At 29.1% G+C, this 12,746-nt stretch overlaps 1 protein-coding gene across 1 annotated transcript; it reads left to right on the top strand.

The window, feature by feature from the left end:
- Window positions 1-10,572: 10,572 nt before the first annotated feature.
- Window positions 10,573-11,781, top strand: LOC140450841 (uncharacterized). The gene has a single exon (XM_072544521.1). It carries the CDS (start codon window positions 10,573-10,575, stop codon window positions 11,779-11,781), a length of 1,209 nt encoding a protein of 402 aa, XP_072400622.1.
- The last annotated feature ends 965 nt before the right edge of the window (window positions 11,782-12,746 follow it).

Below are 12,746 nucleotides of genomic sequence, written 5' to 3'. Positions count from 1 at the left end.
ATCATGGACGGGTTCAAAGTGGTGTCATAGTAAATTTAAAACATAAAGATGTTTTACAGTTTTTAAATAATGCTATGTCTTTATTTAAAACTAAAATTTTTTTAGTTTTATCTAGATTTAACATAATTAAGGTTAACAGTACCTTTTGTGGCAAATTTATAAAAAAAACAGTAGATGATAAAGAAACGATAGATTTTAAATATTTCCATACACCATATGCAACAATTGACAAATCTACTAATTTAAATAAATGGTTTTATGAACATATAGTTGATTTTATTTTAAACAAATTATCAGAGTTTCAAGAACGTGATTCAGGTTGGGCATTAAGTAAAGTAATTTCTTTAGAGATAAACATTAATAAGTTTGAAATTGGAAATGGTTCGAGCTATATTCAATTACCTCAACAAATTATTAATAAAAAAGCTTGTATAAACGTTAGAAATTTTGATGAAGCTTGTTTTTACTGGAGCATAGTAAGTGCATTATATCCAGCAAATCAATCAGTCAATCGAATTAATTCATATCCACATTATAGTCAAGTTTTAAATTTGGAAGGACTTGAAATTCCAATTAAATTTAACAAAATAGCAGTATTTGAAAAAGTAAATAATATTTCAATAAATGTTTATGGTCTAGAACTAATTGGAAAGAAATTTAATGTAACTCCGTTACGTCTGTCTAAATGTAAATTAGAGCGACACGTTAATTTGCTAATGATTCAAAATCTATATTTTCCAAAGTTAAACGATTATGATGCACCTGATCCACTTGATAATGAACAAATAAATATTAGTTATCATTATTGTTGGATTAAAAATTTATCTAAATTGTTAAGTAGTCAACTAAATAAAGATGGTCATAAAAAAATTATATGTGATAGATGTTTAAATTATTTTACTAATCAAGAACGGCTTGACAAACATTTAATTTTATGTGAAAAAATGAATAACTATAAAATTTCTATTCCAGAAAACAAAATAATTAAATTTAAAAATTTTATTTACAAACAACGAACACCGTTTATTATATATGCTGATTTTGAATCAATGCTTGAACCTCTTGAAATGAGTGTAAAAAGCACAAAATATCAAAAACATATTGCATTTAGTTGTGGATATTTTGTGAAATGTGAATATGATAATAGTTTATCCTTTTTTAAAGGTTATCGTGGAGTTGATTGCATGGATTGGTTTGCCAATGAAATGTTAAACGTTGCTCAAATAATTCAATCAAAAATAAAAAATATAGTTCCTATGAAACTAAAACCTAATACAATATATGCACAAAAATGTCACATTTGTGAAAAGGATTTTAAATCTACAGATGTAATTGTACGAGACCATAATCATTTTACTGGTGATTTTAGGGGTTTTGCACATGAAATTTGTAATTTGAATTTTAAAAAAGTATTTGTAGTACCAGTCTGTTTTCATAATTTGTCCGGATACGATTCGCACTTTATAATAAGAGATCTTGCAAAAAGGGGTAAAATTACATTACTTCCCATAAACAAAGAAAAATATATTTCGTTTACTCAACATTTACCATTTGATATTAAATTTCGATTTATTGATTCACTTAGATTTCTAGGTGCATCTCTCGATGAATTAGTATCTACAGTAGATATTAAAGAATTAAAAAATTTAAAGTATGAATTTAAACACCTACCTGATTCTCTATTTCAGTTACTTACACGAAAAGGTGTATTTTGTTATGATTACATTGATAAATGGGAAAAACTCAATGAAACGCAATTACCATCACCAGAACATTTTTATAATAAATTAAATGACGAACCTTTACATAATGACAAATATCAACATGCCCTTAATGTTTGGGAAGGATTTAATATACAAAATTTGGGAGAATATTCAGATTTATATTTAAAAACGGATATACTTTTATTGGCAGATGTTTTTGAAAATTTTAGAGATATAGGTCACAGAACTAGTGGTTTAGATCCAGCATGGTACTATACCATCCCCGGGTATTCTTTTGACTGTATGCTTCTATACACAAAATGTGAATTAGAGTTACTAAGTGATGTAGATATGATATTATTTATCGAAAAAGGAATTCGAGGTCAATGTTGTTCAAGATATTCAGAGGCTAACAATAAATATATGACAAACTATAACCCAAACAAACCAGATAAATATCTGTTTTCTGTTGATGTTAATAATTTATATGGTTGGGCAATGTCTCAGCCACTTCCAATTAGTAATTTCAAATGGACTGATACAAATATTGATGTAACTGGTATACCTGATGATGCATTATTTGGATATATACTTGAAGTGGATATAGAATATCCGCAAACACTACATGATTTACATAAAGATTTTCCATTCTGTTCAGAACATCAAATACCTCCGGGTTCAAAGTTACCAAAATTAATGACAACACTATCAAATAAAAAAAATTATATTATTCACTACCGCGCTTTAAAACAAGCAATAGCGCATGGATTGATCATTACAAAAATTCATAGAGTTTTACAATTTAAACAATCTGCATGGCTTAAACCTTATATTGATCTTAATACAGAACTTAGAACTAAAGCTAAAACTAAGTTTGAGCAGAATCATTTTAAGCTTAAAGTTAACAGTATTTACGGCAAAACGATGGAAAATATCAGGAAACATAGAATTGTAAAATTAACGAGACAGTGGGAAGGTCGATATGGTGCAAAAAACTTAATAGCCAGTCCAAAATTTCACAACAGAACAATATTTGATGCTGATTTAATGGCAATTGAAATGAAAAAAACTGAAATATTTTTTAATAAACCTCTCTATATTGGAATGTCTATTTTAGATATTTCAAAAACATGTATGTATGAATTTTACTATAATTATATGTTACCAAAGCTAGGAATGAACTGTAAAATTATGTACACGGATACTGACAGTTTTATATTTGAAATTAAATGTAACGATTTGTATAAAGAGATTGTATGTAGTGACATTCAAAGATTTGATACAAGCGACTATGCTCCTAACAACCAATATAATATACCCCTATGTAATAAAAAGGTTCCTGGTCTAATGAAAGATGAGACTAGCGGTAGAATTATAACGCATTTTGTTGGTTTAAGATCTAAAATGTATAGTTATAAATGTGAAGATAATACTGTTGTAAAAAAATCAAAAGGAGTTAAATATTGTGTTATTAACAACAAAATTACCTTTAATGATTACATAGAATGTCTTCAACAAAATTCGGAAAAATGTATTTCTCAATGTTTAATTCGTTCAGATTCTCATAATGTTTTTAGTATAGAGCAAACAAAAATTGGTTTAAGTCCTTTTGATGATAAAAGGTTTTTAATTAATAATTCATTTAATACCCTTCCTTGGGGTCACTATAGTTTAAATCTGACATTTTAAACATCAAACATTTTGTAAAATATTGAAAATAAATATTAATTTAACTGTTCTTGTTGTTGTTGTATTATTCCCACCTCTATAATTTTATATAAAAAAGAAACTAAACTGTAAAATCAATGCAGTAATCATGAGCAGTTCAAGAATTTACTTGGGTGAGAGAAGATTTCACTTGAACAGAGCAAATCCTAATGAATATGTTGCTGTAAGTATACTTGGATCATCTTTCGAACCATGCATCAGAATATGTGGAATTACAAACAGCTCCATTATTTTTAATTGTGACGAGTAGAAACAATTTTTATTAAATAAAGAACTAATTGACGTTTATTTTAACTATTCACAAAAATCAGAAAAAATAAAATTTGAAAAGATTTGGTTGCAGTTTGAAAATATTAATAACATGAGGATGCTAAATATATCAAGGGATATAAATACAGTTTGGTTAGGAACAATCTCTATTTCGGAACTGTGGAAAGTATCATCGATATTAAATTGCATTTTGGATGCATATAAAAATATAAATTTCATAATCTCTTTTAAAATTTTGCAGTTGGGAGTTAAAAACTGCAGTAATATTACAGATGCTGGTTTAAATGTACTTAAATATATAAAAGATACAAATCCACTAGTATACACCATAGCAGTAGAAATTATTTATAGATATCCTGAGCTACTTAAATGAAAAAAGTTACATTTAACAAGAATAATGAAATGTATATACTACGCACTTGGAATTTTGCTTATCAAGACGCTAGAAAAGGAAATTGGGAACAATATGTAGTTGATCGGTATCGGTTTCATCGGCGCATCAAAGAAATGGAAAAATATATTTCTCCAATTTTAAGTAATAGTCATAGAAATAAAATGTATAAAAATTATTATTGTAATGAAAAAAACATAATGTAATATTTTATAAGTTTTTTATTTAAAAATATATATATATATATATATATATATATATATATATATATATATATATATATATAAATTATACAATGTTATTTTTATTAATTCAAGACTGTTGTTTCAATCCAAGCCATTTTACAAGAATCTTATTTCCTTTTCGTTTCACCACCTTTTCAATTAAATATACATCTGGATATTTAACTTTTTGTAATTCTTCTCGATAGAATGATCCTTGAATTTCTTCATGTTGTTCATCTTCTAAAACGTATGTTACAGGATTAGTTAAATTAATTTTAACAATTTTAAAAATTTCAGTAGTCCAGTTAGGAGTATAGCCTTTGTTGAATGCATGACGGATTTTGCTTATACGCACATAATCTCCCTTCTGAAATTTTGGTTTCCTAGAATCTACAACTTTTATATGATTAAATGCAGTAATATATTTCGCATTGTGATAGTTTACCTTACTAGGTATAGCGTTAATAGTAGAGTGTTTTGTATTATTATATTTTGATACAATTTCTGGTAATATATCCAACCATTTGTAATTACCTTGTATACTAAATCGTTTCCAAAGTAACGATTTTAAAGTTCGAATTACTCGTTCAGCCATACTTGCTTTAATGTTAGAAAAAGTACTGTAATGATGAATTCCAAATTTGTTCATTAATGTTTGAAAATCTTTATTGTAAAACTCTGTGCCCTTATCAGTCTGCAAGTTTTGGGGAGCTTTTTTCATTTGAGATAATATGTCTTTCATTGCGTTTGTAATTTCTTTTCCGGTTTTAGTTTTAACTGGTGCAGCCCATACGTATTTACTAAATACGTTGATTACAACTAAAATGTAATTATAACCTTTATTTTCTTTATTAAATGATTTCATAATAGCTAAATCTGCTTGTATAAGATCATGCAATCCTTTAACGATTACATGTCTCCGTGGGTAATTAATTCGAGCTGGAGCATGAAGTTCATGAACAACTTGAGCCTTAGACATTTTTTTCTACGGGACACTGTAACAATAGCTCTATGCAGATATTATTCGTTTTTCCTATTTTAAATTGTATCACATCACCCTTTCTAATTGTGATACCGGCCAACTCATGAAATTTATATGTTTTTGAACTTATTTCAACATTTCCATCTGCTGCATAATGTGCAACACTTTCAATTTTAGCTGTTAGAGAACTTTTAAATGCTATTCCACCATTATCGAGTACGTAATATTTTTTATTTAGACTCGTTTTCTTTTCTCCTCTTAAACGAATTAGACACTTTACATGAAAGTCAAATGAATCACAAATATAAAAAGCTGACTTTAATTGTGGTAAAGGCGTTGATACAATATTATCTGATGAGCAGGTAGGTGACAATGTAAGATAATGTTGATTAAACTTGTTTAAAGGCATATTTTTTTTTAAATAATGTTAGCAGTTACTTGACGTAACCTGTTTATATACTAAAGCAGGAGGGATATGTACTATATATGTAGAAAAACTCGGATTCACGTTAGTTGTTCAATATGTATACAGAAACGATTTCTATAACAGACATTGATACTGGTGTTAAGAGTTTAAAACAGATATTTCTAAATCTTGAATGGGATGCTCAACATGAACTAGTATATGGAAGAGGATATTTTGATGACAACTATTGTATACACCTGTCAGCGAAATATAAAAAAGGGTATGAGACTTGCGATTTGTTTTTAGAAAAGCAAATTTGTCTACATGGGTTTGTATCCTTGTTAAGAAAAGTGGAACTGGATACTTATTTAGATCGCTTAAAAGATTATCTTCCATCTGTGCTATATGAAACTGATGTTGATAATGCTGATAAAGAGTCATCAAAATAATTGTATTTTACAAAAATAAAAAAATTCAAAATATATATTGTTTTTTATTTACGTTTTTACTAACGGACAAGATAGTGTCAATTCAACATAAATTTCATTATATGACTTAAACTGAACAAGTGGAAATGATAACACATCATTTTTTGTAAAAACATTGTTATCAACCAAATCTTCTAAGATGGTTGATGAACTATTATACTTCATTTTAAGCGGTTCTGGGAAACATTTAACATTTTTTACTTTTCCAGTTACAGGCATAGTATATAGAATATTTTTGCCATCCAATACAAAGTAATCTTTGCTAACATTTAAGTCTTTATGTCCACGAATAGTAATTATACACACACTGCAATAATCGGCAGGTTGGCAAATGTAAAATTGAGATTGTAGTGGCTCTGAGACAATTTCATCAACATTACAGGTTTGAGATGTTAGGTAGTGTTGGTTGAATCTGTTAAGAGGCATTTTTGCACTGAATGATATTTAACAAAAGTTGCAATATTTATGCACTTTATGCGATAACTCCACTTTCCCGCAATTCCTCAATTATTGAAATAATTTCATTGTTGTGTCCGTTATTACCCGCTGCTTGAGAAGCTACTAGCAATCGTAGTCTATCAATCAACTCATTAAAATCATCAAAATATTTGTATTCAATAGGATTTTTATTATAGGACATCAACGTCATTTTTCCACCATTTTTGGAAGATTTCAACGTTAATTTTCCACCACGTTTGGAAGACATTCCCCGCGTAAGCACACCTGATGGTATTGAACCAGATCTAGGACGTATGGGTTCAATTAAGTTAGGTTTTACTATGTAGAGCCACTTGTCTTTTATATCGTTTGGAAATGTACGAATAGGTAAAGCCCTATTATTATTCCTACGGTAAGCATTAGTCCGTTCTATAATATCAACATAGTAGCTTATGTCTTGCTCAGTATACGTAACAGGTTTTTTTAAAAATAACAACTCATAAATTCCGAGAGTACCAGGGTAACTCACTCCTTTTATTCCAATAGTAGACCCATCAAAGTAAATCTCTGAATCTCCAATGAAAAACTTTTTTTCTTTAGGATCGTAGAATATACCCAAAATATGATCATATTTACCTGTCACATCACGCACCATTCCTTCAATAAAATCTCTTGGAAGTGGTGCTGTAAATTGATCAAAATAATCATGCGATACTTCAGGATCGGTTTGATAAAATTGTGAAATAGTATCATCTATAAATTCATTCAATTGTGTTCTGGATTCATAAGGTGTTTCAATCAAATTAGTGGGTTCTGTAGGGCGAGTGCTGGATCCTAATTGTGTGCTGCTTAGTTGAGGTGGTGGTGTCAAAAATGCTATTTTTCTAAAGGCGGATGGATCTCTCTTAATAGGACTTAAGTTTTTACTTCCAAGAAGTTCTTTTTCTGATTGTGGTGTAATAATTTCTTGTTTAACAGATGGTTGTTTTGTTTCCAATGCGGTAAGCAATTCTTTAATCGGTTTAGTAATGGGTGTATAGTTTTTTTCCAACTGTATTTGTGAATCAGTTATACCACTTTTTAAACGTTTATATTTTTGCTTCAAAGCTTGCCTACCTTTAATTAGTTGTTTAGCAAGCTGAGGATCCATTATAACTGAGGAAATATAAGTAAATTATAAAGCTTATATACTAATATACGCATCAAAACCTTTTCTATATCGACCAGATGATATTTGACAATCTTTGTCAATGGTTAGAAAACCAAATTTATCTTTCCAACAGTGAGAACACACATTTTTAAAATCTTGAAAGGACATATCAATATTTACATGATCATCATATATGTGTTTTAAATTTGTCATATCTTGTTTAAAAATTATTAGAAAATTTGCATTATCTCTAATGAGTTGTTTAGGTATTGCTGAATAAGTTTGACATAAATAAAAAGCATCTGTGGATCTATGACGACCAAAGCAGTAGTAACTTTGAATAATTTTTTGATTGCATGAACCTACATCATCAAATATGATAACAGAATTATTTTTTATATCTTCCGGAGCAATGATGTCGTCTACATTACCATATTCCTCATAACCTATTTCTTTAATCGGACTAATTAAAGTTCGCAAATATGCATATTTTGGTTGATGTAAACTTTTAGAATACACATAGATATTTTCAAATCTTAAACCATTAGGATGATCAATTAAAGATAACATAGCATTGGTTTTTCCTGAACCACTAGCCCCAACAATAAGACCTCTTTTAGAATCACCTCCAAACAAACAACCATGTTTTCCCGTTTTAAATTCATCGTTATTATCATGATTTTCAATAGGTAAACGATTCTTCTGTTGAATGATCTTCATAACGTTCAAGTGATAACTGATAGTATAAATAGGTTGTAATATATATATATATATATATATATATATATATATATATATATATATATATATATATATATATATATATATATATATATATATATATATATAAGTACCATAATGGTAAAACGTGCGAAAGTGAAAACACGTCGTATAGGAAAAGGATTAGTCAACAGTCTCATTAACAAACTTCCATTCGAAGCACATATACCTGGATACCGATTTTGTGGTCCTGGAACTCACTTGCAGCAAAGATTAGAGAGAGGGGACGAAGGAATTAATGCATTAGACGCTGCGTGTAAAACACACGACATTGCGTATTCACAACATAAAAATTTAAGTGAAAGACACGAAGCAGATAAAATCTTGGAAAATAAAGCTTGGGAACGGGTAAAATCAAAAGACGCTAAGCTAGGTGAAAAGATTGCAGCTTGGTTTGTAACGACAGCAATGAAAGGTAAACGTAAATTGGGTATGGGATTTTCTAAAAAACCAAAAAAAGGAGGTGCGTTGAAAAAAAAAAAGAAACGCATTATTCGAGCTCCCAAGAAAGGTGGTTTTTTACCATTGTTGTTACCATTGCTCGGAGCGTTAGGAGCTGTTGGGGGAGGTGCAGCTGGAATTGCCAAGGCGGTTAATGATGCCAAAGCCGACCGCCAAAAACTTGCTGAACAACAAAGGCATAATTTGGTAATGGAACAAACGGCAAAAAAAGGAGCGGGTTTTTATTTAAGACCATACAAAGGTTACGGAATAAAACGTCGCGGCAAAGGTTTCCGTTTAAAGCCGTATTCAAGAAACTCCCGGTAAAGCTACCTAAACGAGCAATGACTGATGTAGATCTTGTTAAATATGCTGGTTTGTTACATATTCCTCATTTTCGTGGAGTTTTTATGCGTGATTCTGTACCTCATGTAATACGAAAACATGAATCAGGTATAGTAAACCACGATACTAAAGACGGAAATGGTACACATTGGACTGCATATGCTAAACAAGATACGGTAATTACTTATTTTGATAGTTATGGAAATTTACCTCCTTCTTCTGAATTAGTACGATATTTTAAAAGTAATTGAAACGTTACTATAGTATATAACTATGATGTCATTCAAAATTTTAATTCTTTTAATTGTGGTCAAAACTGTTTAAGATTTTTATTTAATTACTATAATTAATCATTGAGCATCATTTATACTTGAACCATCATGTCAGTCACATTCACCCTTACTGGAGAATCATCAATTCTCAGTGATGATTACAATCCTCCCATTTATCTTGATGAGAATTTTAATTATGAAATTGGTGTTGCAAATTTCGACACTTTTAACAGTATTCCAAATGTCGATATATATAATAATGTTTTTGTGTGGGGTAAAAACAGCGAGTTTACCTTTAAAATTCCTGTAGGTGCCTACGAAGTTGATGATATTATTAAAATTATTAAAAATGAAATGATTCAAACCGCTAGCATAATTAGTATGAAACCCGATATAAATACAAATAGAATTAGTATTAAAAGTAGTGATTGGATTAATTTTGATGTTGATAATTCTATAGGAAGTTTACTAGGTTTCGATAGAGTTAAACTTACACCAAATAAACTTCATCTATCCACGAATGTGGTAAATATTTTAAAAGTTAATACTATCTGTATTGATTGTAATATTGCTGTTGGATCTTTTTTAAATGGAAAGGCTGTGCATATTATTCATCAATTTTTTCCTCAAGTTCCTAATGGGTATAAAATAGTCGAGCAACCGTTAACCATCTTGTATTATCCTGTAAGCAACAAGACGATAAGCAACATAACTGTACGAGTTTTAGATCAACAAGGAAATTTGGTTAATTTTAATAAAGAGACAATTACTGTTCGGCTACATCTTAGAAAAATTGAGTAAAATGGTTTTGCAGTTTCATCGAAGTAATTATCCCAAACATTCCTATAAAAGACGTCATCTCATTAAAACAATTAGTAGAAGGATAACATCTAAGCTGTTAACATCTCAAAATCGTAAATTTTTGAAATCACTTGGTTATCAAGTTTTAATATAATGGAAATGTTACACGTGTTGGGTCAACCTTTTAGCGATACAACTATTGAAGATTATCAGTATCACACTTATCAACCATATACATCAAATTTAAACTATAATGATGAAATTAGAATTCCTATCCAAGATCTAGACGCTTATACTTTACCATGTAACAGCTATATTTACATTGAAGGTCAAATGTTAACCGATAAAAATCAGGTTCCAACAAAATTTCAATTTATTAATAACGGTATTTCATATTTATTTAGAGAATTAAGGTATGAGTTAAACGGTGTTATAATTGATTCTGTACGAAATATTGGTTTAATTTCAACTTTGAAAAATTATTTGTCTCTTAATGAAAATCAGAGTAAACTATTACAAAATGCTGGATGGTTTCCAAAAGGAGATAAACTGGTAATTGATAACCATGGGAATTTTAACGTATGCATACCGTTAAAAATTTGGTCCGGATTTTTCGAAGATTTTCAAAAAATTATAATAAACATGAGGCAAGAATTAGTCTTAATAAGAGACAAAGATGATATTGATGCTATTATTGCTACAGATGAAACAGAAAAACCAAAAATTGCAATTAATAAACTATATTGGAATGTACCTCATATTTTACCTAATATTAGCGAACAATTGCGATTAAACAAAATAGTTCGTAGTAACATAGAACTACCTATTAAATTTAGAATTTGGGAGTTGGTTGAGTATCCCACTTTAAATAATTCAACACGTCATACTTGGCCAGTAAAAACAACTACAAAGCTAGAAAGTCCTCGACACATTGTAGTGGCTTTCCATGATGGTCGAAAAGGAAAAATGCTGAAAGATATGAGTAAATTTGATCACTGCAATCTAACAAATATCCGTATGTTTCTTAATTCGGAGCGATATCCTTATCAAGATCTCAACTTAGATTTTGACACTAACCGTTTTGCAACGTTGTATGAAATGTTTGCCAATTTCCAAGAATCTTATTATCATATTCAAACTAATCAACCAATATTTAGTCCAGAAGAATTTAAAAAGAATGCCCCTATAGTACATACTGATTGTTCAAGACAAAAAGAAATAATTCAAAGTGGCTCTGTTGTTTTGAGAATAGAATTTGAAACTAGTAAATCTGTAGGAAACAATGTTTCCGCTTATTGCTTGATATTACATGAAAAAGAATTCTCTTACAATCCTTTAACTAAAATTGTGAGACAGCAATAAAAGGTCTGCATCATAGTCAAAATGTTAGTTGTTAAAATGAATCTGGTAATAGACGTTCAAGGGTTTAAGATAGAAAATAACAAATTTGTAGTGAAAGAACTTGCTGCTTTTAATGGAACACAAATTTGTCATTATGTATTCAAGTCTCCGTTTCCCATTAGAATGTTGTCTTCCGATTTACACAGACAGGCAACTTGGTTAACAAGAAATCATCACTGCATTGATTGGAATTTTGGTTTTACACCCCTTTATCATTTTGCAAATATTTTAAAGGATATTACACAAAACGCTAATGCAGTTTACGTCAAAGGTTTGGAAAAGAAAAATTATTTAAAAAATTACATTACTGTTCCTTTATACGAATTGGATGAACAACCATCATTAGAAGTTAAGGAACCTGCTTGTTTTTATCATAATAGTGAAAAATGTATTTGTGCTTTATCTAATGTATTTTGGTTGTATAATACTTTTTTAATGCAAAAATAAAAATATATATTACATTATTTTTGTTTTATTTCTTAGTTATAAATATTGTAAAACAAACAACCAATTAGTACTAAAATAATTTATTCAAACAAAAATTACATAGTATACGGTTTAATTTTTCTGCGAAATTTACTTAAGTTTAGTTTACTAAATGATTTAAACATTTGCTTGTTTTCGAATTGTTTTATTTTTTCTTTTAGTTCTTTAATTTTTTTCATAAATTCCTCCAATTCTTGTTTAAACGATATGTTGTGTTGGAATGAAAACTACAAAATAAAATATATTATTTATTTATTGTATTTACATTAATTTACAGTATCTACCCCCTCATCTTCAAAACAGTGTTTGGGTAGAACATCTTTGAGTTGATGTAAAAAATCGGTCAGCCCTAGATTTTTTATTTTTTTTAAAAAGCAACACATGCATATTACATCAGTTAAATAATCTTCGCAGATTCTGGCTCCCGTATGATATTTTGC

This window comes from Diabrotica undecimpunctata, chromosome 9 (assembly GCF_040954645.1).
Source record: "Diabrotica undecimpunctata isolate CICGRU chromosome 9, icDiaUnde3, whole genome shotgun sequence".
Classification (NCBI taxonomy): domain Eukaryota; kingdom Metazoa; phylum Arthropoda; class Insecta; order Coleoptera; family Chrysomelidae; genus Diabrotica; species Diabrotica undecimpunctata.
Note: the sequence above shows the minus strand (reverse complement) of the source record. Positions and strands in the feature narration are given on the sequence as shown.

Coding starts and splice junctions, on each gene's coding strand:
- LOC140450841 (XM_072544521.1), top strand. CDS start 10,573: ATGGAAATGTTACACGTGTTGGGTCAACCTTTTAGCGATACAACTATT.